This window comes from Pseudophryne corroboree, chromosome 3, assembly GCF_028390025.1.
Source record: "Pseudophryne corroboree isolate aPseCor3 chromosome 3, aPseCor3.hap2, whole genome shotgun sequence".
Taxonomy (NCBI): domain Eukaryota; kingdom Metazoa; phylum Chordata; class Amphibia; order Anura; family Myobatrachidae; genus Pseudophryne; species Pseudophryne corroboree.
The window spans coordinates 452,760,768-452,786,672 of NC_086446.1; the positions used below are offsets into that span (position 1 = coordinate 452,760,768).

Sequence of the window (25,905 nt, forward strand, 5' to 3'; positions counted from 1 at the left end):
ACTATACTTGTGGCTCCGGATTGGCCAAGAAGGACTTGGTTCCCGGAACTTCAAGAGATGCTCACAGAGGACCCATGGCCTCTGCCGCTAAGAAGGGACTTGCTTCAGCAAGGACCCTGTCTGTTCCAAGACTTACCGCGGCTGCGTTTGACGGCATGGCGGTTGAACGCCGGATTCTAAGGGAAAAAGGCATTCCGGAAGAAGTCATACCTACCCTGGTCAAAGCCAGGAAGGAGGTGACCGCACAACATTATCACCGCATTTGGCGAAAATATGTTGTGTGGTGTGAGGCCAGGAAGGCCCCCACGAAGAAATTTCAACTCGGTCGATTCCTGCATTTCCTGCAAACAGGAGTGTCTATGGGCCTCAAATTGGGGTCCATTAAGGTTCAAATTTCGGCCCTGTCGATTTTCTTCCAGAAAGAATTGGCTTCAGTTCCTGAAGTCCAGACATTCGTCAAGGGAGCACTGCATATATAACCCCCTTTTGTGCCTCCACTGGCACCGTGGGATCTCAACGTAGTTCTGGGATTCCTCAAATCACATTGGCTTGAACCGCTCAAATCTGTGGATTTGAAATATCTCACATGGAAAGTGACCATGCTGTTGGCCCTGGCCTCGGCCAGGCGAGTGTCAGAATTGGCGGCTTTGTCTCACAAAAGCCCATATCTGATTTTCCATTCGGACAGGGCAGAACTGCGGACTCGTCCCCAGTTTCTCCCTAAGGTGGTGTCAGCGTTTCACCTGAACCAACCTATTGCGGTGCCTGCGGCTACTAGGGACTTGGAGGACTCCAAGTTGCTAGACGTTGTCAGGGCCCTGAAAACATATGTTTCCAGGACGGCTGGAGTCAGGAAAACTGACTCGCTGTTTATCCTGTATGCACCCAACAAGCTGGGTGCTCCTGCTTCTAAGCAGACGATTGCTCGTTGGATTTGTAGTACAATTCAGCTTGCACATTCTGTGGCAGGCCTGCCACAGCCAAAATCTGTAAATGCCCATTCCACAAGGAAGGTGGGCTCATCTTGGGCGGCTGCCCGAGGGGTCTCGGCTTTACAACTTTGCCGAGCTGCTACTTGGTCAGGGGCAAACACGTTTGCAAAATTCTACAAATTTGATACCCTGGCTGAGGAGGACCTGGAGTTCTCTCATTTGGTGCTGCAGAGTCATCCGCACTCTCCCGCCCGTTTGGGAGCTTTGGTATAATCCCCATGGTCCTGACGGAGTCCCCAGCATCCACTTAGGACGTCAGAGAAAATAAGAATTTACTTACCGATAATTCTATTTCTCGTAGTCCGTAGTGGATGCTGGGCGCCCATCCCAAGTGCGGATTGTCTGCAATACTTGTACATAGTTATTGTTACAAAAATCGGGTTATTATTGTTGTGAGCCATCTTTTCAGAGGCTCCTCTGTTATCATGCTGTTAACTGGGTTCAGATCACAAGTTGTACAGTGTGATTGGTGTGGCTGGTATGAGTCTTACCCGGGATTCAAAATCCTTCCTTATTGTGTACGCTCGTCCGGGCACAGTATCCTAACTGAGGCTTAGAGGAGGGTCATAGGGGGAGGAGCCAGTGCACACCACCTAGTCCTAAAGCTTTTATTTTTGTGCCCTGTCTCCTGCGGAGCCGCTATTCCCCATGGTCCTGACGGAGTCCCCAGCATCCACTACGGACTACGAGAAATAGAATTATCGGTAAGTAAATTCTTATTTTTACCCCATGTTCCCTCACAGCCAAAGAAAGCACCGTATTATCAGGTACAGTCCTTTCGGCCCAATAAGGGCAAGCGGGTTAAAGGCGCGTCCTTTCTGCCCAGAGGCAGAGGTAGAGGGAAAAAGCTGCAGCATACAGCCAGTTCCCAGGAGCAAAAGTCCTCCCCCGCTTCCTCTAAGTCCACAGCATGACACTGGGGCTCAACAGGCGGAGCCAGGTACGGTGGGGGCCCATCTCAAAAATTTCAGCGATCAGTGGGCTCGCTCACGGGTGGATCCCTGGATCTTTCAAATAGTATCTCAGGGGTACAAGCTGGAATTCGAGACGTCTCCCCCCCGCCGTTTCCTCAAATCTGCCTTACCAACAACTCCCTCAGGCAGGGAGACAGTGTTAGAGGCAATTCACAAGCTGTATTCCCAGCAGGTGATAGTAAAGGTGCCCCTACTTCAACAAGGATGGGGTTACTATTCCACAATGTTTGTGGTACCGAAACCGGACGGTTCGGTGAGACCCATTTTAAATTTGAAATCCTTGAACACGTATATAAAAAAATTCAAGTTCAAGATGGAATCGCTTAGGGCGGTTATTGCAAGCCTGGACGAGGGGGATTACATGGTATCACTGGACATCAAGGATGCTTACCTGCATGTCCCCATTTACCATCCTCACCAGGAGTACCTCAGATTTGTGGTACAGGATTGTCATTACCAATTCCAGACGTTGCCGTTCGGTCTATCCACGGCTCCGAGGGTCTTTACCAAGGTAATGGCCGAAATGATGATACTCCTTCGAAAGAAGGGAGTTTTAATTATCCCGTACTTGGACGATCTCCTGATAAAGGCGAGGTCCAGGGAGCAGTTGTTGGTCGGGGTAGCACTATCTCGGGAGGTGCTACAACAGCACGGCTGGATTCTAAATATTCCAAAGTCGCAGCTGGTCCCTACGACACGTCTACTGTTCCTGGGGATGGTTCTGGACACAGAACAGAAAAAAGTGTTTCTCCCAGAGGAGAAGGCCAAGGAGCTGTCATCTCTAGTCAGAGGCCTCCTAAAACCAAAACAGGTGTCGGTGCATCACTGCACGCGGATCCTGGGAAAGATGGTAGCTTCCTACGAAGCAATTCCATTCGGCAGGTTCCATGCAAGAACCTTTCAGTGGGACCTGTTGGACAAGTGGTCCAGATCGCATCTTCAGATGCATCGGCTGATAACCCTGTCTCCAAGGACCAGGGTGTCTCTGCTGTGGTGGCTGCAGAGTGCTCATCTTCAAGAGGGCCGCAGATTCGGCATACAGGACTGGGTCCTGGTGACCACGGATGCCAGCCTTCGAGGCTGGGGGGCAGTCACACAGGGAAGAAACTTCCAAGGACTATGGTCAAGTCAGGAGACTTCCCTGCACATAAATATTCTGGAGCTGAGGGCCATTTACAATGCCCTAAGTCAGGCAAAACCCCTGCTTCAAAACCAGCCGGTACTGATCCAGTCAGACAACATCACGGCGGTCGCCCATGTAAACCGACAGGGCGGCAGGAGAAGCAGGACGGCGATGGCAGAAGCCACAAGGATTCTCCGATGGGCGGAAAATCACGTGTTAGCACTGTCAGCAGTGTTCATTCTGGGAGTGGACAACTGGGAAGCAGACTTCCTCAGCAGGCACGACCTCCACCCGGGAGAGTGGGGACTTCATCCAGAAGTCTTCCAACTGATTGTAAACCGTTGGGAAAGGCCACAGGTGGACATGATGGCGTCCCGCCTAAACAAAAAGCTAGAAAGATATTGCGCCAGGTCGAGAGACCCTCAGGCGATAGCTGTGGACGCTATAGTGACACCGTGGGTGTACCGGTCGGTTTATGTGTTCCCTCCTCTTCCTCTCATACCAAAGGTACTGAGGATAATAAGGAGAAGAGGAGTAAGAACTATACTCATTGTTCCAGATTGGCCAAGAAGAGCTTGGTACCCGGAACTTCAAGAAATGATGTCAGAGGACCCATGGCCTCTGCCGCTCAGACAGGACCTGCTGCAGCAGGGGCCCTGTCTGTTCCAAGACTTACCGCGGCTTCGTTTGACTGCATGGCGGTTGAACACCGGATCCTGAAGGAAAAGGGCATTCCGGAGGAAGTCATTCCTACGCTGATTAAAGCTAGAAAAGAAGTAACCGCAAACCATTATCACCGCATATGACGAAAATATGTTGCGTGGTGTGAGGCCAGGAAGGCCCCAACGGAGGAATTTCAGCTGGGCCGTTTCCTGCACTTCCTACAGTCAGGGGTGACTATGGGCCTAAAATTGGGTTCCATTAAGGTCCAAATTTCGGCTCTATCGATTTTCTTCCAGAGAGAACTGGCTTCACTACCTGAAGTTCAAACTTTTGTTAAGGGAGTGCTGCATATTCAGCCCCCTTTTGTGCCTCCAGTGGCACCTTGGGATCTCAACGTGGTGTTGGATTTCCTAAAGTCACATTGGTTTGAGCCACTTAAAACCGTGGAATTGAAGTATCTCACGTGGAAAGTGGTCATGTTGTTGGCCTTGGCTTCGGCCAGGCGGGTATCAGAATTGGCGGCTTTGTCCTGTAAAAGCCCTTATCTGATTTTCCATATGGATAGGGCAGAATTGAGGACTCGTCCCCAATTTCTCCCTAAGGTGGTATCAGCCTTTCATCTGAACCAACCTATCGTGGTGCCTGCGGCTACTAAAGACTTGGAGGCTTCCAAGTTGTTGGACGTAGTCAGGGCCCTGAAAATTTATGTTTCCAGGACAGCTGGAGTCAGAAAGACTGACTCGCTATTTATCCTGTATGCGCCCAACAAGTTGGGTGCACCTGCTTCAAAGCAGACTATTGCTCGCTGGATCTGTAGTACGATTCAGCTTGCACATTCTGCGGCTGGACTGCCGCATCCTAAATCAGTGAAAGCCCATTCCACGAGGATGGTGGGCTCTTCTTGGGCGGCTGCCCGAGGGGTCTCGGCTCTACAACTTTGCCGAGCAGCTACTTGGTCGGGGTCAAACACGTTTGCTAAATTCTACAAGTTTGACACCCTGGCTGAGGAGGACCTAGAGTTTGCCCATTCGGTGCTGCAGAGTCATCCGCACTCTCCCGCCCGTTTGGGAGCTTTGGTATAATCCCCATGGTCCTTACGGAGTCCCAGCATCCACTTAGGACGTCAGAGAAAATAAGAATTTACTCACCGGTAATTCTATTTCTCGTAGTCCGTAGTGGATGCTGGGCGCCCATCCCAAGTGCGGATTGTCTGCAATACTTGTATATAGTTATTGTTTAACTAAAGGGTTATTGTTGAGCCATCTGTTGAGAGGCTCAGTTGTTCTCATACTGTTAACTGGGTATTGTATCACGAGTTATACGGTGTGATTGGTGTGGCTGGTATGAGTCTTACCCAGGATTCAAAATCCTTCCTTATTGTGTCAGCTCTTCCGGGCACAGTATCCTAACTGAAGTCTGGAGGAGGGTCATAGTGGGAGGAGCCAGTGCACACCAGTAGTCTAAAGCTTTCTTTTAGTTGTGCCCAGTCTCCTGCGGAGCCGCTATTCCCCATGGTCCTTACGGAGTCCCAGCATCCACTACGGACTACGAGAAATAGAATTACCGGTGAGTAAATTCTTATTTTTTTTTAAGCAGTTTTGTCTGAAATGGCAAAGAACAGCCCAATGAAAATATTCTTATTGCATTCCATATTTTTGTATTGGTTGTGACTGAACTATCAGTTATAACCATAACCTTTTCAGTAACAAAAACACTGATGGACACACATGTGTGTCATTCACTATGAATATGCACTCCCCCTCATTCTTTACTTCTTCACATGTTTATTGATTAACTGACATACAGTAGTAAATACAATAGACCATTCACTGCTCTCAGTAAATTACTAACTGCAGTACAGAGGAAAATAGGGACAGGCAGTAACTTTTCACATGCCTGAAACCTCCGCAATGCCTGCTGTTTGTACTCTAAGAGGATTCTACAAACATACTGTAATGTTCTAGTAACACGTTCCCTGCTTTGTGACTAGCTCTGTATGTGATGAGAAACATAATGCTGCAACATCCCCCCCTTTGAGTCAAGTGCTCCATGAAGTTAGCTGCATTGAAAATAAGAATTTACTCACCGGTAATTCTATTTCTCGTAGTCCGTAGTGGATGCTGGGAACTCCATAAGGACCATGGGGAATAGCGGGCTCCGAAGGAGGCTGGGCACTCTAGAAAGATTTATGACTACCTGGTGTGCACTGGCTCCTCCCACTATGACCCTCCTCCAAGCCTCAGTTAGGACACTGTGCCCGGACGAGCTGACATAATAAGGAAGGATTTAGAATCTTACCAGCCACACCAATCACACCGTACAACTCGTGATACTATATCCAGTTTGACAGTATGAAAAACAACTGAGCCTCTCAACAGATGGCTCAACAATAACCCTTTAGTTAACAATAACTATTTACAAGTATTGCAGACAATCCGCACTTGGGATGGGCGCCCAGCATCCACTACGGACTACGAGAAATAGAATTACCGGTGAGTAAATTCTTATTTTCTCTGACGTCCTAGTGGATGCTGGGAACTCCGTAAGGACCATGGGGATTATACCAAAGCTCCCAAACGGGCGGGAGAGTGCGGATGACTCTGTAGCACCGAATGAGAGAACTCCAGGTCCTCCTCAGCCAGGGTATCAAATTTGTAGAATTTTGCAAACGTGTTTCCATCTTTCCTGGCCTTAATAAGCGTAGGAATGACTTCTTCCGGAATACCCTTTTCCTTTAGGATCCGGTGTTCAACCGCCATGCCGTCAAACGCAGCCGCGGTAAGTCTTGGAACAGACAGGGCCCCTGCTGTAACAGGTCCTGTCTGAGCGGTAGAGGCCACGGGTCCTCTGAGAGCATCTCTTGAAGTTCCGGGTACCACGCTCGTCTTGGCCAATCCGGAACCACGAGAATTGTGTTTACTCCTCGTTTTCTTATTATTCTCAATACCTTTGGAATGAGAGGCAGAGGAGGGAACACATAAACCGACTGGTACACCCACGGTGTCACTAGAGCGTCCACCGCTATCGCTTGAGGGTCCCTTGACCTGGCGCAATATCTTTTTAACTTTTTGTTGAGACGGGACGCCATCATGTCCACCTGTGGTTTTTCCCAACGGTTTACCAGCATCTAGAGACTTCTGGGTGAAGTCCCCACTCTCCCGGGTGGAGGTCGTGTCTGCTGAGGAAGTCTGCTTCCCAGTTGTCCACTCCCGGAATGAACACTGCTGACAGTGCTAGTACATGATTCTCCGCCCATCGGAGAATTCTTGTGGCTTCTGCCATCGCCATCCTGCTTCTTGTGCCGCCCTGTCGATTTACATGGGCGACTGCCGTGATGTTGTCTGACTGGATCAGCACCGGCTGGTGTAGGAGCAGGGATCTTGCTTGACTTAGGGCATTGTAGATGGCCCTTAGTTCCAGAATATTTATGTGAAGGGAAGTCTCCTGACTCGACCATAGTCCTTGGAAGTTTCTTCCCTGTATGACTGCCCCCCAGCCTCGAAGGCTGGCATCCGTGGTCACCAGGACCCAGTCCTGTATGCCGAACCTGCAGCCCTCTAGAAGATGGGCACTCTGCAGCCACCACAGTAGAGACACCCTGGTTCTTGGAGACAGGGTTATTAAGCGATGCATCTGAAGATGCGATCCGGACCACTGGTCCAACAGGTCCCACCGAAAGATTCTGGCATGGAACCTGCCGAAGGGAATTGCTTCTTAAGAAGCCACCATCTTTCCCAGGACCCGTGTGCAGCGATGCACTGATACCTGTTTTGGTTTCAGGAGGTCTCTGACTAGAGATGACAACTCCCTGGCTTTCTCCTCCGGGAGAAACACTTTCTTCTGGACTGTATCCAGCATCATACCCAGGAACAGTAGCCGTGTCGTCGGAACCAGCTGTGACTTTGGGATATTCAGAATCCAGCCGTGCTGGTGCAGCACCTCCTGAGATAGTGCTACTCCCACCAACAACTGTTCCTTGGACCTCGCTTTTATTAGGAGATCGTCCAAGTACGGGATAATTAAAACTCCCTTTTTTCGAAGGAGTATCATCATTTCCGCCATAACCTTGGTAAATACCCTCGGTGCCGTGGACAGGCCAAACGGCAGCGTCTGGAATTGGTAATGGCAATCCTGTACCACAAATCTGAGGTACTCCTGGTGAGGATGGTAAATGGGGACATGCAAGTAAGCATCCTTGATGTCCAGGGATACCATGTAATCCCCCTCGTCCAGGCTTGCAATAACCGCCCTGAGCGATTCCATCTTGAACTTGAATTTTTTTATGTACGTGTTCAAGGATTTTAAATTTAAAATGGGTCTCACCGAACCGTCCGGTTTCGGTACCACAAATAGTGTGGAATAATAACCCCGGCCTTGTTGAAGTAGGGGTACCTTAATTATCACCTGCTGGGAATACAGCTTGTGAATTGCCGCTAGCACCGCCTCCCTGTCTGAGGGAGCAATCGGCAAGGCAGATTTTAGGAACCGGTGGGGTGGGGACGCCTCGAATTCCAGTTTGTACCCCTGAGATACTATTTGCAGGATCCAGGGATCCACCTGTGAGCGAGCCCACTGATCGCTGAAATTCTTGAGGCGACCCCCCACCGTACCTGGCTCCGCCTGTGGAGCCCCACCGTCATGCGGCGGACTTGGAAGAAGAAGCGGGGGAGGACTTTTGCTCCTGGGAATCTGCTGTTTGTTGCTGCCTTTTTCCCCTACCTCTGCCTCTGGACAGAAAGGACCCGCCTTTTCCACGCCTGTTTTTCTGGGTCCGAAAGGACTGAACCTGATAAAACGGCGCCTTCTTAGGCTGTGAGGGGACATGGGGTAAAAATGCTGACTTCCCAGACGTTGCTGTGGAAACTAGGTCCGAGAGACCATCCCCAAATAATTCCTCACACTTATATGGCAACACTTCCATGTGCTTTTTAGAATCTGCATCTCCTGTCCACTGGCGAGTCCATAAGCCTCTCCTAGCAGAAATGGACAATGCACTTACTTTAGATGCCAGTCGGCAGATTTCCCTCTGTGCATCTCTCATATATAAGACTGAGTCTTTTATATGGTCTATGGTTAACAGGATCGTGTCTCTGTCTAATGTGTCAATATTTTCTGACAGCTTATCTGACCACGCAGCGGCAGCACTGCACATCCAAGCTGACGCAATAGCTGGCCTAAGTATAATGCCTGAGTGTGTATATACAGACTTCAGGATCGCCTCCTGCTTTCTATCAGCAGGTTCCTTGAGGGCGGCCGTATCCGGAGACGGTAGTGCCACCTTTTTAGACAAACGTGTGAGCGCTTTATCCACCCTGGGGGGTGTTTCCCAACGTGACCTATCCTCTGGCGGGAAAGGGAACGCCATTAGTACCTTCTTAGGAATTACCAATTTTTTTATCAGGGAAAGCCCACGCTTCTTCACACACTTCATTTAATTCATCTGATGGGGGAAAAACTACGGGTAGTTTTTTCTCTCCAAATATAATACCCTTTTTAGTGGTACCTGTAGTTATATCAGAAATGTGTAACACCTCTTTCATTGCCTCAATCATGCAGTGAATGGCCTTAGTGGGCATCAGGTTAGACTCATCGTCGTCGACACTGGTGTCAGTATCAGTGTCGACATCTGGGTCTGCTTGCGGTAGCGGGCGTTTTAGAGCCCCTGACGACCCATGCGACGCCTGGGCAGGCACGAGCTGAGAAGTCGGCTGTCCCACATTTGGCATGTCGTCAATTTTCTTATGTAAGGAGTCTATACGTGCACTCATTACTTTCCATAAGCTCATCCACTCAGGTGTCTGCCCCGCAGGGGGTGACATCCCTTCTAAAGGCATCTGCTCCGCCTCCACATCATTATCCTCATCAAACATGTCGACACAGCCGTACCGACACACCGCACACACACAAGGAATGCTCCGAATGAGGACAGGACCCACAAAAGCCCTTTGGGGGGACAGAGTGAGAGTATGCCAGCACACACCAGAGCGCTATATAATGCAGGGACTAACTGAGTTATGTCCCCTATAGCTGCTTTTTCTATATATTATATACTGCGCCTAAATTTAGTGCCCCCCCTCTCTGTTTTTACCCTGTTCTGTAGTGTAGACTGCAGGGGAGAGCCAGGGAGCTTCCTTCCAGCGGATCTGTGAAGGAGAAATGGCGCCAGTGTGCTGTGAGAGATAGCTCCGCCCCTTTTCCGCTGACTATTCTCCCGCTTCTTTCCATATTCTGGCAGGGGTATTTTCCACATATATAGCCTCTGGGACTATATATTGTGGAATTTTTGCCAGCCAAGGTGTTATTATTGCTTCTCAGGGCGCCCCCCCCCCAGCGCCCTGCACCCTCAGTGACCGGAGTATGAAGTGTGTATGAGGAGCAATGGCGCACAGCTGCAGTGCTGTGCGCTACCTTGGTGAAGACTGATGTCTTCTGACGCCGTTTTTCCGGACCTCTTCTTGCTTCTGGCTCTGTAAGGGGGACGGCGGCGCGGCTCCGGGACCGAACACCAAGGACTGGGCCTGCGGTCGATCCCTCTGGAGCTAATGGTGTCCAGTAGCCTAAGAAGCCCAATCCGGCTGCAAGCAGGCGAGTTCGCTTCTTCTCCCCTTAGTCCCTCGCTGCAGTGAGCCTGTTGCCAGCAGGTCTCACTGAAAATAAAAAACCTAAATCTATACTTTCTTTCTAAGGGCTCAGGAGAGCCCCTAGTGTGCATCCAACCTCGGCCGGGCACAAAATCTAACTGAGGCTTGGAGGAGGGTCATAGTGGGAGGAGCCAGTGCACACCAGGTAGTCATAAATCTTTCTAGAGTGCCCAGCCTCCTTCGGAGCCCGCTATTCCCCATGGTCCTTACGGAGTTCCCAGCATCCACTAGGACGTCAGAGAAAGTTTGATAGCTTTATCCTTTCAGTGGAGGAGTTTATTCCAATATGCCAAAAAGGTAGATAAGGCAAACTACAATAAACATGTAAAATATAAATTTATGTAAGGTGGTAAAGCACTACTCCTGCAGATATACAGTGCATCCAGAAAGTATTCACAGCGCTTCAATTTTTCCACATTTTGTTATGTTACAGCAGGGGTGGGGAACCTTTTTTCTACCGAGGGCCATTTGGATATTTATAAAATCCTTCGGGGGCCATACAAGTCTGCCCCCGCTCGCGCCAAAAAAATAGGTGTGGCCAGTTAAAAAGGGACGTGATACACATATGCCCCCAATAGTGCAGTGCAAGATCCACAATTGCCCCTACAGTGCCAAGTATACAAATGCCCCTCACAGTGCCAGGTATACAGATGCCCCCACAGTGCCAGGTATACAAATGGCCCCACAGTGCCAGGCATACAAATGCCCCTCACAGTGCCAGGCATACAAATGCCCCTCACAGTGCCAGGTATACAAATGCCCCCACAGTGCCAGGTATACAAATGCCCCTCACAGTGCCAGGTATACAGATGCCCCCACAGTGCCAGTTATACAGATGCCCCCACAGTGCCAGGTATACAAATGCCCCCACAGTGCCAGGTATACAAATGCCCCCACAGTGCCAGGTATACAGATGCCCCTCACAGTGCCAGGTATACAGATGCCCCTCACAGTGCCAGGTATACAGATGCCCCTCACAGTGCCAGGTATACAAATGCCCCTCACAGTGCCAGGTATACAGATGTCCCCACAGTGCCAGGTATACAAATGCCCCTCACAGTGCCAGGTATACAGATGCCCCCACAGTGCCAGGTATACAGATGCCCCCACAGTGCCAGGTATACAGATGCCCCCACAGTGCCAGGTATACAGATGACCCCCACAGTGCCAGGTATACAGATGCTCCCCCGTCTCCCCCCCCCCTTCCCCCGTACCCCCGTCCCGCTTACCGCTCCTTTCGGCGGGTACACGGAGGAGAGCGCGGCTATGTTGGGCGGCGGCGTGTAAGACTTGAAACCAGCCGCCGGTTCGAGAGCCAATCAGAGCTCGCGGACCGGCAGCCGCGGCTCCTGATTGGCTGCCGGTCCGCGAGCTCTGATTGGCTCACGAACCGGCGGCTGGTTTCAAGTCCTACACGCCACCGCCGCCCGACAATAGCCGCGCTCTCCTCCGTGTGGTGACAGCTGAGATACGCTGCCGCCGGACTGTGCGGCGGCGTGTCTCACTGAGAGGAGCGGGTGGGCCGGACCAAACGGCTTTGCAGGCCTTATACGGCCCGCGGGCCGGAGGTTCCCCACCCCTGTGTTACAGCCTTATTCCAAAATGGAATAAATTCATTTTTTCTCTCAAAATTCTACATACAATATCCCATAATGACAACATGAACAAAGTTTTTTTGTGATTTTTGAAAATTTATTAAAAATAAAAAACTAAGAAATCACACCTACACAAGTATTAACAGCCTTTGCCATGAAGCTCAAAATTGAGCTCAGGTGCATCCTGTTTCCACTGATGTTCCTACAGCTTAATTGGAGTCCACCTGTGGTAAATTCAGTTGATTGGACATGATTTGGAAAGGTACACACCTGTCTATGTAAGATCCCACACTTGACAGTGCATGTCTGAGCACAAACCAAGCATGAAGTCAAAGGAATTGTCTGTAGACCTCCGAGACAGGATTGTCTCGAGTCACAAATCTGGGGAGGGTGCAGAAAAATATCTGCTGCTTTGAAGGTCCCAATGAGCACAGTGGCCTTCATCATCCGTAAATGGAAGAAGTTCGGAACCACCAGGACTCTTCCAAGAGCTGGCCAGCCGTCTAAACAGAGCGATCGGAGGAGAAGGGCCTAGTCAGGGAGGTGACCAAGAACCTGATGGTCACTCTGTCAGAGCTACAGCATTCCTCTGTGGAGAGAGGGGAACCTTCCAGAAAGACAACCATCTCTGCAGCATACACACTAAGTGGCCAGACGGAGGCAACTCCTTAGTAAAATGCACATGGCAGCCCGCCTGGAGTTTGCCAAAATGCACCTAAAGGACCATGAAAAACAAAATTCTCTGGTCTGATGAGACAAGGATTGAACTCTTTGGCGTGAATGCCAGGTGTCATGTTTAGAGGAAACCAGGCACCGCTCATCACCAGGCCAATACCATCCCTACAGTGACACATGGTGGTGGCAGCATCATGCTGTGGGGATGGTTTTCAGCGGCAGGAACTGGGAGACTAGTCAGGATTGAGGGAAAGATGAATGCAGCAATGTACAGAGATATCCTGGATGAAAACCTGCTCCAGAGCGCTCTTGACCTCAGACTGGGGTGACGGTTCATCTTTCAGCAGGACAATGACCCTAAGCATAGAGCCAAGATATCAAAGGAGTGGCTTCAGGACATCTCTGTGAATGTCCTTGAGTGGCCCAGCCAGAGCCCAGACTTGAATCCGATTTGAATGTCTCGGGAGAAATCTGAAAATGGCTTTGCACCGACACTTCCCATTCAACCTGATGGAGCTTGAGAGGTGCTGCAAAGAGGAATAGGCGGAACTGCCCAAAGATAGGTGTGCCAAGCTTGTGGCATCATATTCAAAAAGACTTGAGGCTGTAATTTCTGCAAAAGGTGCATCAACAAAGCATTTAGCAAAGGCTGTGAATACTTATGTACATGTGATTTCTTAGTTTTTTATTTTTAATATATGTGCAGAAATCTCCAAAAAACTTTTTCACGTTGTCATTATGTGGTATTGTGTGTAGAATTTGAGGGGAAAAATGAATGGAATAAGACTGTAACAGAACAAAATGTGGAAATAAGTTAAGCGCTGTGAATACTTTCGGGTGCACTGTATAGTGTTCAAAAGTACTTGCATGGCCTTGATCAGATAAACAAGAAGAGAGAAAACATATTTTCTGTGTAGCTATCTCTAAAAAGCTGGGAAACTATCATTGGTCCTACTCACAAAGTTTTAGCTTTATCACTGCATGTAAGAGACCTTTTTTCGGGTTAAACAATTAAGATGTTGCAATCTTAAATAAAAGCAATAACTCTCCTCGTTGTGTAGTATATCAATTTATTTAAAAAAATTCACAAATAAGAAATCACCATAAATTGGTGTACTTTCCGTTATGTACAGTTGTAGGCGCTACAGTCCTAGGTGTGAAAGTTTACCTTTCTTAGGGTATATAAGGGAGGTCTAAGGAACCTAGCTATAGTCCACTTTATCCAGGATATAGTATACCAGCAGTCTCCACCAATGCGTTTCGACTGTAGTAGCCATTAGCAAGGTGACATACTCTGTTGTATTATACAGTACAATAGTTTATTAGTAATTCATAGGTGACTTTTGACCCCTCACATGAACAGCTTTGTGCTTCAGTGCTGCACACCCTAGTTAGTGCACTATGGGGTATATTCAATTGCGGTCGAATTGCCGCAAATGTCGAAAAACGGGGCATTTTCGACACAAAAAAATGCACTACAGTACAGCGGCTGACCGAGAGTAACCTCACCGCTGACCGCAAAGTTCCCACCATTGAAGATAATGGAGTGGCATACTGCTATGCGCCGTCAGACAGCTCAGACGCGCACAGCCAATCAGGAGAGTGCCACGACGTGGCGCTCCCTGATTGGCTGAAGGGACCCTCTGTGACAGGAGTCACGGGGTGTCCCGGCATTCGGGGAAAGGGGTCCTATGTGTAAACATGGGACCCCTTTCAGTGCGTGGTCCGGCTTTTGCGTTTTATTTTTTTGCCAAGTACGTGGATTACAAAAAAGAAGAGAACAGATCTACACTGGATTATGGTGAGTATAATTTTATTTTCAGGTACCCCTTGGATTCTACTTGGAGAAGTGGACAGAGTCGGCGTGTGAACATAGATAAGTATGTGTGTGTCGGTATGCATGTATGTAATAAAGATTTACTTTCACGGTGTGTGTGTACTGTTTTTATTTGGGTATTTTTTTGCAGTAGAACTACAGGTACCAGCGGTCCCGTTTCCCCCCCGCATGCTGGTACTTGTGGTTCTCCAAGTACCAGCTTGCGGGGGAGGCTTGCTGGGACTTGTAGTTCTGCTACAAAAAACTATATTCTTTTATTTGACACAAGGCTATCAGCCCCCCATCCGCAGCCCTTAGATGGGGGGGACAGCCTCGGGCTTCACCCCTGGCCCTTGGGTGGCTGGATGGGGGGGGACCCCTTGATTTAAGGGGTCCCCACTCCTCCAGGGTACCCCGGCCAGGGGTGACTAGTTAGTGATTTAATGCCAGGGCCGCAGGGACCGATATAAAAGTGTCCCCCGGCTGTGGCATTATCTCTCTGACTAGTGGAGCCCGATGATGGTGTTAAAAAATACGGGGGACCCCTACGTTTTTTGTCCCCCGTATTTCTCTGACGTCCTAGTGGATGCTGGGAACTCCGTAAGGACCATGGGGAATAGCGGCTCCGCAGGAGACTGGGCACAAAAGTAAAAGCTTTATGACTAGCTGGTGTGCACTGGCTCCTCCCCCTATGACCCTCCTCCAAGCCTCAGTTAGATTTTTGTGCCCGGCCGAGAAGGGTGCATGCTAGGTAGCTCTCCTGAGCTGCTTAGAGTAAAAGTTTAAATAGGTTTTTTATTTTCAGTGAGACCTGCTGGCAACAGGCTCACTGCATCGTGGGACTAAGGGGAGAAGAAGCGAACTCACCTGCATGCAGAGTGGATTGGGCTTCTTGGCTACTGGACATTAGCTCCAGAGGGACGATCACAGGCTCAGCTTGGATGGGTCCCGGAGCCGCGCCGCCGGCCCCCTTACAGAGCCAGAAGAGCGAAGAGGTCCGGAAAAATCGGCGGCAGAAGACGTTCCTGTCTTCAATAAGGTAGCGCACAGCACTGCAGCTGTGCGCCATTGCTCTCAGCACACTTCACACTCCGGTCACTGAGGGTGCAGGGCGCTGGGGGGGAGCGCCCTGAGACGCAATAAAACACGTTTTAAACCTTATATGGCTAAAGAAATGCATCACATATAGCTCCTGGGCTATATGGATGCATTTAACCCCTGCCAGTTTTCCTAAAAAAAGCGGGAGAAAAGGCAGCCGAAAAGGGGGCGGAGCCTATCTCCTCAGCACACAAGCGCCATTTTCCCTCACAGCTCCGCTGGAAGGACGGCTCCCTGACTCTCCCCTGCAGTCCTGCTACAGAATCAGGGTAAAACAAGAGAGGGGGGGCACTAATTGGCAGATAATACAAATACAGCAGCTATAGAAGGGAGAAACACTTATATAAGGTTATCCCTGTATATATATAGCGCTCTGGTGTGTGCTGGCAAACTCTCCCTCTGTCTCCCCAAAGGGCTCGTGGGGTCCTGTCCTCTATCAGAGCATTCCCTGTGTGTGTGCTGTGTGTCGGTACGATTGTGTCGACATGTATGAGGAGGAAAATGATGTGGAGGCGGAGCAATTGCCTGTAATAGTGATGTCACCCCCTAGGGAGTCGACACCTGACTGGATGGTCGTATGGAAGGAATTACGTGACAGTGTCAGCACTTTGCAAAAAACTGTTGACGACATGAGACAGCCGGCAAATCAGTTAGTGCCTGTCCAGGCGTCTCAAACACCGTCAGGGGCTCTAAAGCGCCCGTTACCTCAGATGGTCGACACAGACCCAGACACGGATACTGACTCCAGCGTCGACGGTGACGAGACAAACGTAATGTCCAGTAGGGCCACACGTTACATGATCACGGCAATGAAGGAGGCTTTGAACATTTCTGATACTACAAGTACCACAAAAAGGGGTATTATGTGGGGTGTGAAAAAACTACCCATAGTTTTTCCTGAATCAGATGAATTAAATGAGGTGTGTGACAAAGCGTGGGTTTCCCCCGATAAAAAACTGCTGATTTCTAATAAATTATTGGCATTATACCCTTTCCCGCCAGAGGTTAGGGCGCGTTGGGAAACACCCCCTAGGGTAGATAAGGCGCTCACACGCTTATCAAAACAAGTGGCGTTGCCGTCTCCTGATACGGCCGCCCTCAAGGAACCAGCTGATAGAAAGCTGGAAAATATCCTAAAGGGTATATACACACATACTGGTGTTATACTACGACCAGCAATCGCCTCAGCCTGGATGTGCAGCGCTGGAGTGGCTTGGTCGGATTCCCTGACTGAAAATATTGATACCCTGGATAGGGACAGTATATTATTGACTATAGAGCATTTAAAGGATGCATTACTATATATGCGAGATGCACAGAGGGATATTTGCACCCTGGCATCAAGAGTAAGTGCGCTGTCCATTTCTGCCAGAAGAAGTTTATGGACACGACAGTGGTCAGGTGATGCGGATTCCAAACGGCATATGGAAGTTTTGCCGTATAAAGGGGAGGAGTTATTTGGGGTCGGTCTATCGGACCTGGTGGCCACGGCGACGGCTGGGAAATCCACCTTTTTACCCCAGGTCACCTCTCAGCAGAAAAAGAAACCGTCTTTTCAAACTCAGTCCTTTCGTCCCCATAAGGGCAAGCGGGCAAAAGGCCACTCATTTCTGCCCCGGGGCAGAGGAAGGGGAAAAAGACTGCAGCAGGCAGCCTCTTCCCAGGATCAGAAGCCCTCCCCCGCTTCTGCCAAGTCTTCAGCATGACGCTGGGGCTTTACAAGCGGACTCAGGCACGGTGGGGGCCCGTCTCAAAAATTTCAACGCGCAGTGGGCTCACTCGCAAGTGGACCCCTGGATCCTGCAGGTAGTATCACAGGGGTACAAATTGGAATTCGAGACGTCTCCCCCTCGCCGGTTCCTGAAGTCTGCTCTACCAACGTCTCCCTCCGACAGGGAGGCAGTATTGGAAGCTATTCACAAGCTGTATTCCCAGCAGGTGATAATCAAGGTACCCCTCCTACAACAGGGAAAGGGGTATTACTCCACGCTGTTTGTGGTACCGAAGCCGGACGGCTCGGTGAGACCGATTTTAAATCTGAAATCATTGAACACTTACATAAAAAGGTTCAAAATTCAAGATGGAGTCACTCAGAGCAGTGATAGCGAACCTGGAAGAAGGGGACTATATGGTGTCTCTGGACATCAAAGATGCTTATCTCCATGTCCCAATCTACCCTTCTCACCAAGGGTACCTCAGGTTTGTGGTACAAAACTGTCATTATCAGTTTCAGACGCTGCCGTTTGGATTGTCCACGGCACCACGGGTCTTTACCAAGGTAATGGCCGAAATGATGATTCTTCTTCGAAGAAAAGGCGTCTTAATTATCCCTTACTTGGACGATCTCCTGATAAGGGCAAGGTCCAGGGAACAGTTAGAGGTCGGAGTAGCACTATCTCAGGTAGTGCTACGTCAGCACGGGTGGATTCTAAATATTCCAAAATCGCAGCTGATTCCAACAACACGTCTGCTGTTCCTAGGGATGATTCTGGACACAGTCCAGAAAAAGGTGTTTCTCCCGGAGGAGAAGGCCAGGGAGTTATCCGAGCTAGTCAGGAACCTCCTGAAACCAGGACAAGTGTCAGTGCATCAATGCACAAGGGTCCTGGAAAAGATGGTGGCTTCTTAAAAGCGATTCCATTCGGAAGATTCCATGCAAGAACTTTTCAGTGGGATCTGCTGGACAAATGGTCCGGATCGCATCTTCAGATGCATCAGCGGATAACCCTATCTCCAAGGACAAGGGTGTCTCTCCTGTGGTGGTTGCAGAGTGCTCATCTTCTATAGGGCCGCAGATTCGGCATTCAGGACTGGATTCTGGTGACCACGGATGCCAGCCTGAGAGGCTGGGGAGCAGTCACACAGGGAAGAAATTTCCAGGGCTTGTGGTCAAGCATGGAAACGTCTCTTCACATAAATATCCTGGAACTAAGGGCAATTTACAATGCCCTAAGTCAAGCAAGGCCTCTGCTTCAGGGTCAGTCGGTATTGATCCAATCGGACAACATCACGGCAGTCGCCCACGTAAACAGACAAGGCGGCACAAGAAGCAGGAGGGCAATGGCAGAAGCTGCAAGAATTCTTCGCTGGGCGGAAAATTATGTGACAGCACTGTCAGCGGTGTTCATTCCGGGAGTGGACAACTGGGAAGCAGACTTCCTCAGCAGACACGACCTCCACCCGGGGGAGTGGGGACTTCACCCAGAAGTCTTCCACGTGATTGTAAACCGTTGGGAAAAACCAAAGGTGGACATGATGGCGTCTCGTCTCAACAAGAAACTAGACAGATATTGCGCCAGGTCAAGGGACCCTCAGGCGATAGCGGTGGACGCTCTGGTAACACCGTGGGTGTACCAGTCAGTGTATGTGTTCCCTCCTCTGCCTCTCATACCCAAAGTATTGAGAATCATAAGAAGGAGAGGAGTAAGAACTATACTCGTGGCTCCGGATTGGCCAAGGAGGACTTGGTACCCGGAACTTCAAGAGATGCTCACGGAGGACCCGTGGCCTCTACCTCTAAGAAAGGACCTGCTCCAGCAGGGACCTTGTCTGTTCCAAGACTTACCGCGGCTGCGTTTGACGGCATGGAGGTTGAATGCCGGATCCTGAAGGAAAAAGGCATTCCAGATGAAGTCATCCCTACCCTGATCAAGGCCAGGAAGGATGTAACCGCGAAACATTATCACCGCATTTGGCGAAAATATGTTGCGTGGTGTGAGGCCAAGAAGGCCCCTACAGAGGAATTTCAACTGGGTCGTTTCCTGCATTTCCTGCAAACAGGACTATCTATGGGCCTAAAATTAGGGTCCATTAAGGTTCAAATTTCGGCCCTGTCAATATTCTTCCAAAAAGAACTGGCTTCAGTGCCTGAAGTTCAGACGTTTGTCAAAGGGGTACTGCATATACAGCCTCCTTTTGTGCCTCCAGTGGCACCTTGGGATCTCAATGTAGTGTTGAGTATCCTAAAGTCAAATTGGTTTGAACCACTCACCACTGTGGAATTAAAATATCTCACATGGAAAGTGGTCATGCTGTTAGCCCTGGCTTCAGCCAGGCGTGTCTCAGAATTGGCGGCTTTATCATATAAAAGCCCTTACCTAATTTTTCATTCAGACAGGGCAGAACTGAGGACTCGCCCTCAATTTCTCCCTAAGGTGGTTTCAGCGTTTCACATGAACCAGCCTATTGTGGTGCCTGCGGCTACTAGGGACTTGGAGGACTCCAAGTTGCTGGACGTGGTCAGGGCCCTGAAAGTATATGTTTCCAGGACGGCTGGAGTCAGAAAATCTGACTCGCTGTTTATCCTGTATGCACCCAACAAGCTGGGTGCTCCTGCTTCTAAGCAGACGGTTGCTCGTTGGATTTGTAGTACGATTCAGCTTGCACATTCTGTGGCAGGCCTGCCACAGCCAAAATCTGTAAAAGCCCATTCCACAAGGAAGGTGGGCTCATCTTGGGCGGCTGCCCGAGGGGTCTCGGCTTTACAACTTTGCCGAGCAGCTACTTGGTCAGGGGCAAACACGTTTAATTCGATACCCTGGCTGAGGAGGACCTGGAGTTCTCTCATTCGGTGCTGCAGAGTCATCCGCACTCTCCCGCCCGTTTGGGAGCTTTGGTATAATCCCCATGGTCCTTACGGAGTTCCCAGCATCCACTAGGACGTCAGAGAAAATAAGAATTTACTTACCGATAATTCTATTTCTCATAGTCCGTAGTGGATGCTGGGCGCCCATCCCAAGTGCGGATTGTCTGCAATACTTGTATATAGTTATTGTTACAAAAATCGGGTTGTTTATTGTTGTGAGCCATCTTTTCAGAGGCTCCTACGTTTATCATACTGTTAACTGGGTTCAGATCACAAGTTGTACGGTGTGATTGGTGTGGCTGGTATGAGTCTTACCCGGGATTCAAGATCCTTCCTTATTATGTACGCTCGTCCGGGCACAGTATCCTAACTGAGGCTTGGAGGAGGGTCATAGGGGGAGGAGCCAGTGCACACCAGCTAGTCATAAAGCTTTTACTTTTGTGCCCAGTCTCCTGCGGAGCCGCTATTCCCCATGGTCCTTACGGAGTTCCCAGCATCCACTACGGACTATGAGAAATAGAATTATCGGTAAGTAAATTTTTATTTTTTTACACCAGGACCGGACGCAGAGCCCGGTGCTGGTTGTAAAAATACGGGGGATCCCCTGTCAATTTTTTCCCCGTATTTTTACAACCAGGACCGGCTCAAAGAGCCGAGGCTGTTTATGCTTAGGAGGGGGGGACACCACGCAATTTTTTTCTGGGTTTTTTAAACACTGTTGTGCCGTCCAAAAAGTCGAATCCAGGACGCACACTATCCGTCAATTGGTCCGTTTTTCGACAGCGGGACTGTCGAATCCGTTTTTTTATTGAATATGTCGAATTCGGGTCCTGGCGGCAGGGTATCTGACTGTCGAATTGTGTCGAATTAAAAATGGCCGAATTCCAGACGGAATTCGACCGCAATTGCATATACCGCTATGTGTTGATTTCACTTTATCCTGTATTCTGTTACAGAGTTTTATCCTGGACCTTCAGTGCAAGATAGTTCTTTGACGTACATGCACCCTCCTCCTCCTCCTTATCCAGGCCCCATGGAGCCGCCATCTGCATGTGCTTCTGACCTGCCTTTTTCTACAGCAGGTAGGACAGTAACAGCCAATTAAGCACTGATAAATGTGGTCAAATATCAATAAGGCTGGTTAGCCACTAGTGATAAAACATGTTTTTTCTAGCCAGTAAAAGAAAGCATATGGGTATGGGGATATAACTTATTGGTTCCAATAACCCAATACTGACTTCTACTTGCACCTAAGGTATGGTACGACAGTCGCTCTTGAATGTATCTATTGCATATTCATTGACCACTCCCGGCTGCAGGTGCAAGCACTGAGTACACTCCACATATCAAACACCGATGCAGTATGTAATCAGCCTTAAAGACACATCCATTGAATTATTTTTGTAAACATTGTTATTCCTAAAATGATCATAGGATAATCTCCATTTCACAAGTAGATGCCTGAAACAACTGTAATATAAGGCTGTTGTTTCACTGTAAGGCAGCAAATAATTTAATGACTACACAATGCAATTGCTCTAATATATATATATATATATATATATATATAAAATATAAAATCAAGTTGTCTACATTAATGTATTGAAATGAGTTTTCCTGTCAGCTGCATAATTATTTGCTGACCTTACACATTTGTACTATGATATACAATACAGATTTGAAAAAGTGAAATCTGTGGCAGTAACTCAAAATAGAAATTAATGCTCTGTACCAAAATATGTTTTTTTTTAATGTGTTTAAAACCAGTGCTACTTTTTTATTAACGATAACCTAAGCACCATGTTGTATTGGTAATGTGAATGAATAGAATATCTTCAGGAACATTAAAGTTCAGTTATGCTCTTATTCCTTCTGTAGCTGAGGCCAAGGCAGCGGAGGCAGCTGCCAGTGGTTACTGCACTCAGCCCAGCGCTCCCCAGTACATGCCAATGGTAAGTCTGTCACAGTGTGATTTCTTCTTCAACCAGACACTAAGGGGGATTCAAATTAACCGTGGGACTTAATGCACGGCTACATCTTCTGGGTTTAACGTCCAGAGTGTGGTATGTGTGGTAACCCATATATTTCGGGTTAAGTTAACCATACTGCTTACCCCAGTTTTCTGTTTGCACCTCAGGAGCTTGCGAACAGAAATTAGCATTAAGTGCAGCCTGTGGCTTGTAATTGAATAGCCTTGGACACTTTACCCGGGACTTACAAACCTGCGGTTAGTGCTGCGGATAATTGAATTCGACACTTAGAGCTTGATTTATAATTAGAAGTAAGCGCATTTGCACGTGAAGGTTGCAGACCCTCCAACATGACCCGCCCCACTAGGTATAAAATGCTCTGTTTCTGGACTTCCCTCTTAATTTATGATTTCCATCACCTGTGTTGAACTAGTTAAATGATAAGAAAGCTGTTTCTTCACAGGTGATGGCAATAATAAATTAAGAGGGAAATCCAGAAACAGAGCATTTTGTACCTAGTGGGGCGGGTCATGTTGGAGGGTATGAGGTTGCACTGTTGCTCTGGTTTGCACTATTTGCACCAGTATTTTGAGCTGCATATAGCTAACACTTATTATTTATTTATTTATTTATTATTTATTAACAGTTTCTTACATAGCGCAGCAAATTCCGTTGCGCTTTACAATTGGAAATAACAATGATATAACAAAACTGGGTAATAACAAACAGTCATAGAGGTAGGAAGGCCCTGCTCGCAATCTATAGATTATAGAACACTTGCAACTCTTTGCATTTTGATAAACTGATCAGGGACATTTGCATGCAAACACACTACAGTAATAGTATGGAGAGGCAATATAACCATGTATCCTTCAGCTGTGCATTTATTTAGGGTTAGTTACTTCCAGGGGCGGATTGGGAACAAAAAGTGGCCCTGGAAAAATTTGTACTAGTGGCCCCACATGGGCAGCACCAGAGGTGTAAGTTCTACCATGGGCCATGGCACCGTCGGCCCACCGGGAATCTTCCCTATAGGCCCTATGGCCAATCCGCCTCTGGTTACTTCTGAAAGGTGTGTCTTTAAAAGTCCTACTCTTTGCATGCAGCTACTAACTTGCACATCGATTATGTCCTTATTAGTAGTTGCGATGTGCCTAACTGTAACTATAAGCGCCTTGGGTCCTATTGGAGAAAGAGTGCTATATAAGTAAAATTATTATAAATTATTATTATACACATTACAAGTTAAGTATCCCTTATCTGAAATGCGTGGGACCAGCAGTGTTTTACATTTCGGATCTTTAAATATTTGCATACACATAATAAGACATCTTAGGAAGGGATCCGGTCTGAAGATCGACAGTATCTAGGTCGACAATGTTTAGGTCGACCACTATAGGTTGACAGTCACTAGGTCGACAGGGTTTCTAGGTCGACATGTGCTAGGTCGACAGGTCTAAAGGTCGACATGAGTTTTTCACATTTTTTTTCTTTTTTTTGAATTTTTTCATACTTAACGATCCACGTGGACTACGATTGGAACGGTAATCTGTGCCGAGCGAAGCGAAAGCACCATGCCCGAAGCATGGCGAGCGAAGCGAGGCGGTGCACTAATTTGGGATCCCGGTCACTCTACGAAGAAAACGACACCAAAAAAAAAATATATCCTCATGTCGACCTTTAGACCTGTCGACCTAGCACATGTCGACCTAGAAACCCTGTCGACCTTCCATCCATGTCGACCTAGTGACTGTCGACCTATAGTGGTCGACCTAAACATTGTTGACCTAGATACTGTCGATTTGATGAACCACACCCCTTAGGAATGGGACCCAAGTCTAGACATGAAATTCATTTATGTTTCATATACATTTTATTCCATAGCCTGAATGTCATTTTATAGAATTATTTTTTTAATTGTGTGAACGAAGCAAAGTTTGTGTACATTGAGCCATCCGTAAGCAAAGCTGTCGCTATCTCGGTAGGTGCTCAGAAAATTTTGGATTTTGAATCATTTTGGTTTAAAGAATTTCCGATAAGGGAGGCGCAACCTGTATATAACTCTAAAATCTAAGCTACTGTAAGTAATGTGACCCATCTCTCTTCTTTATTTCAGGACTTCCCTCCACCGCCTCCCTATTTTCCACCAGATGAAAAGAAAAACCAGTAAGAAGCCTAGTACATGGCAACAACTGCTGTCCAAGCTCTTTTCATTCCTTTATGGCTTGTAAACTGTAACCAGATCTTCCGAAGACACCAGTTGTGTAACCTTCCTAGGAAAGATCTTCCTTCCACTGGATACCCCATAGCACCATTAAATGTATCACCGTGTGAGACAGACTTTTCTGGCAGTTGAGGTTTTATTCAGTTGTGAGCTTCGTTAAGAAAGCCATTCTAACACTTGTGTCTTACAGTGTGTCACTGGTGTTCAGCCCTTTTACGCTTCAATCAGTACAGTAGCAGACTGCACTTTGTAGCATACTGCCATATAACGCATGCACTAATTCTGGCTGATGTGCATATGCAAAACTAAATTAAAAATAATTTATTTTGAAGTAGTCTCGAAATGCACTGTGTATAATATATATTAAAATGAAGTAAAGATTTATTGGTGTTTTGTGGTGATGATATTCGGTGAGTGTTATGCATACTAAATGCATAGAAGCCAGTCCTCTGCTCTCTCAGGTGTTACACCTCACAGTCCCAACTCCTCCACTCTCTTCTGCTTCTCTCCGCATCCAAGGCACGTCCTGAGAAGAAGCTAGTTCTCTGCTCTCTCAGGTGTTACACCTCACAGTCCCAACTCCTCCACTCTCTTCTGCTTCTCTCTGCATCATAGGCACGTCCTGAGAAGAAGCTAATTTTCTGCTCTCTCAGGCAATACTGGCTACTTGATCTTTTAGAACTTAACTCCGTATCAGAGAAAAAAAAACCTGAACCTCACCCTAATACTTTTATATAGCGCACACATATTCCGCAGCGCTGAACAGAGAATATTTGCCCATTCACATCAGTCCCTGCCCCAGTGGAGCTTACTGTACAATCTGTATTCCCTATCACATGTACACACAGACACATTCATGCTAGGGTTAATTTCTCTGACGTCCTAGTGGATGCTGGGGACTCCGTAAGGACCATGGGGAACAGACGGCTCCGCAGGAGACTGGGCACATCTAAAGAAAGCTTTAGGACTATCTGGTGTGCACTGGCTCCTCCCCCCATGACCCTCCTCCAAGCCTCAGTTAGATTTCTGTGCCCGGCTGAGCTGGATGCACACTAGGGGCTCTCCTGAGCTCCTAGGAAGAAAGTATATGTTAGGTTTTTTATTTTCAGTGAGACCTGCTGGCAACAGGCTCACTGCACCGAGGGACTAAGGGGAGAAGAAGCGAACCTACCTAAGTGGTGGTAGCTTGGGCTTCTTAGGCTACTGGACACCATTAGCTCCAGAGGGATCGAACACAGGGGCTATATAGGTGTTTATTAACCCCTGCCAGAACTTTTACAATAGCGGGAGAAAGCCCACCGAAAAAGGGGCGGAGCCATCTCCCTCAGCACACTGGCGCCATTTTCCCTCACAGCTCTGCTGGAGGGATCGCTCCCTGGCTCTCCCCTGCAGTCCTGCACTACAGAAAAGGGTTAAAAAGAGAGGGAGGGGCACAAATTAGGCGCAGTATATATATATTATGCAGCTATAAGGGAAAACACTCTCTATAGGTGATATCCCTGTGATATATAGCGCTCTGGTGTGTGCTGGCATACTCTCCCTCTGTCTC

At 48.2% G+C, this 25,905-nt stretch overlaps 1 protein-coding gene across 2 annotated transcripts in view; it reads left to right on the forward strand.

Moving 5' to 3' along the window:
• Positions 1-24,740, forward strand: part of WBP2 (WW domain binding protein 2) — a 116,429-nt gene extending 91,689 nt beyond the window's left edge. For both annotated transcript variants that reach the window (XM_063960574.1, XM_063960573.1), the window contains exons 6-8: positions 21,119-21,244; positions 22,041-22,114; positions 24,249-24,740. In XM_063960574.1, coding sequence (XP_063816644.1) covers positions 21,119-21,244; positions 22,041-22,114; positions 24,249-24,302 — 254 coding nt within the window. In that variant the 3' untranslated portion in view covers positions 24,303-24,740. The remainder of the gene's footprint in view (positions 1-21,118; positions 21,245-22,040; positions 22,115-24,248) is intronic.
• Positions 24,741-25,905: the final 1,165 nt, after the last annotated feature.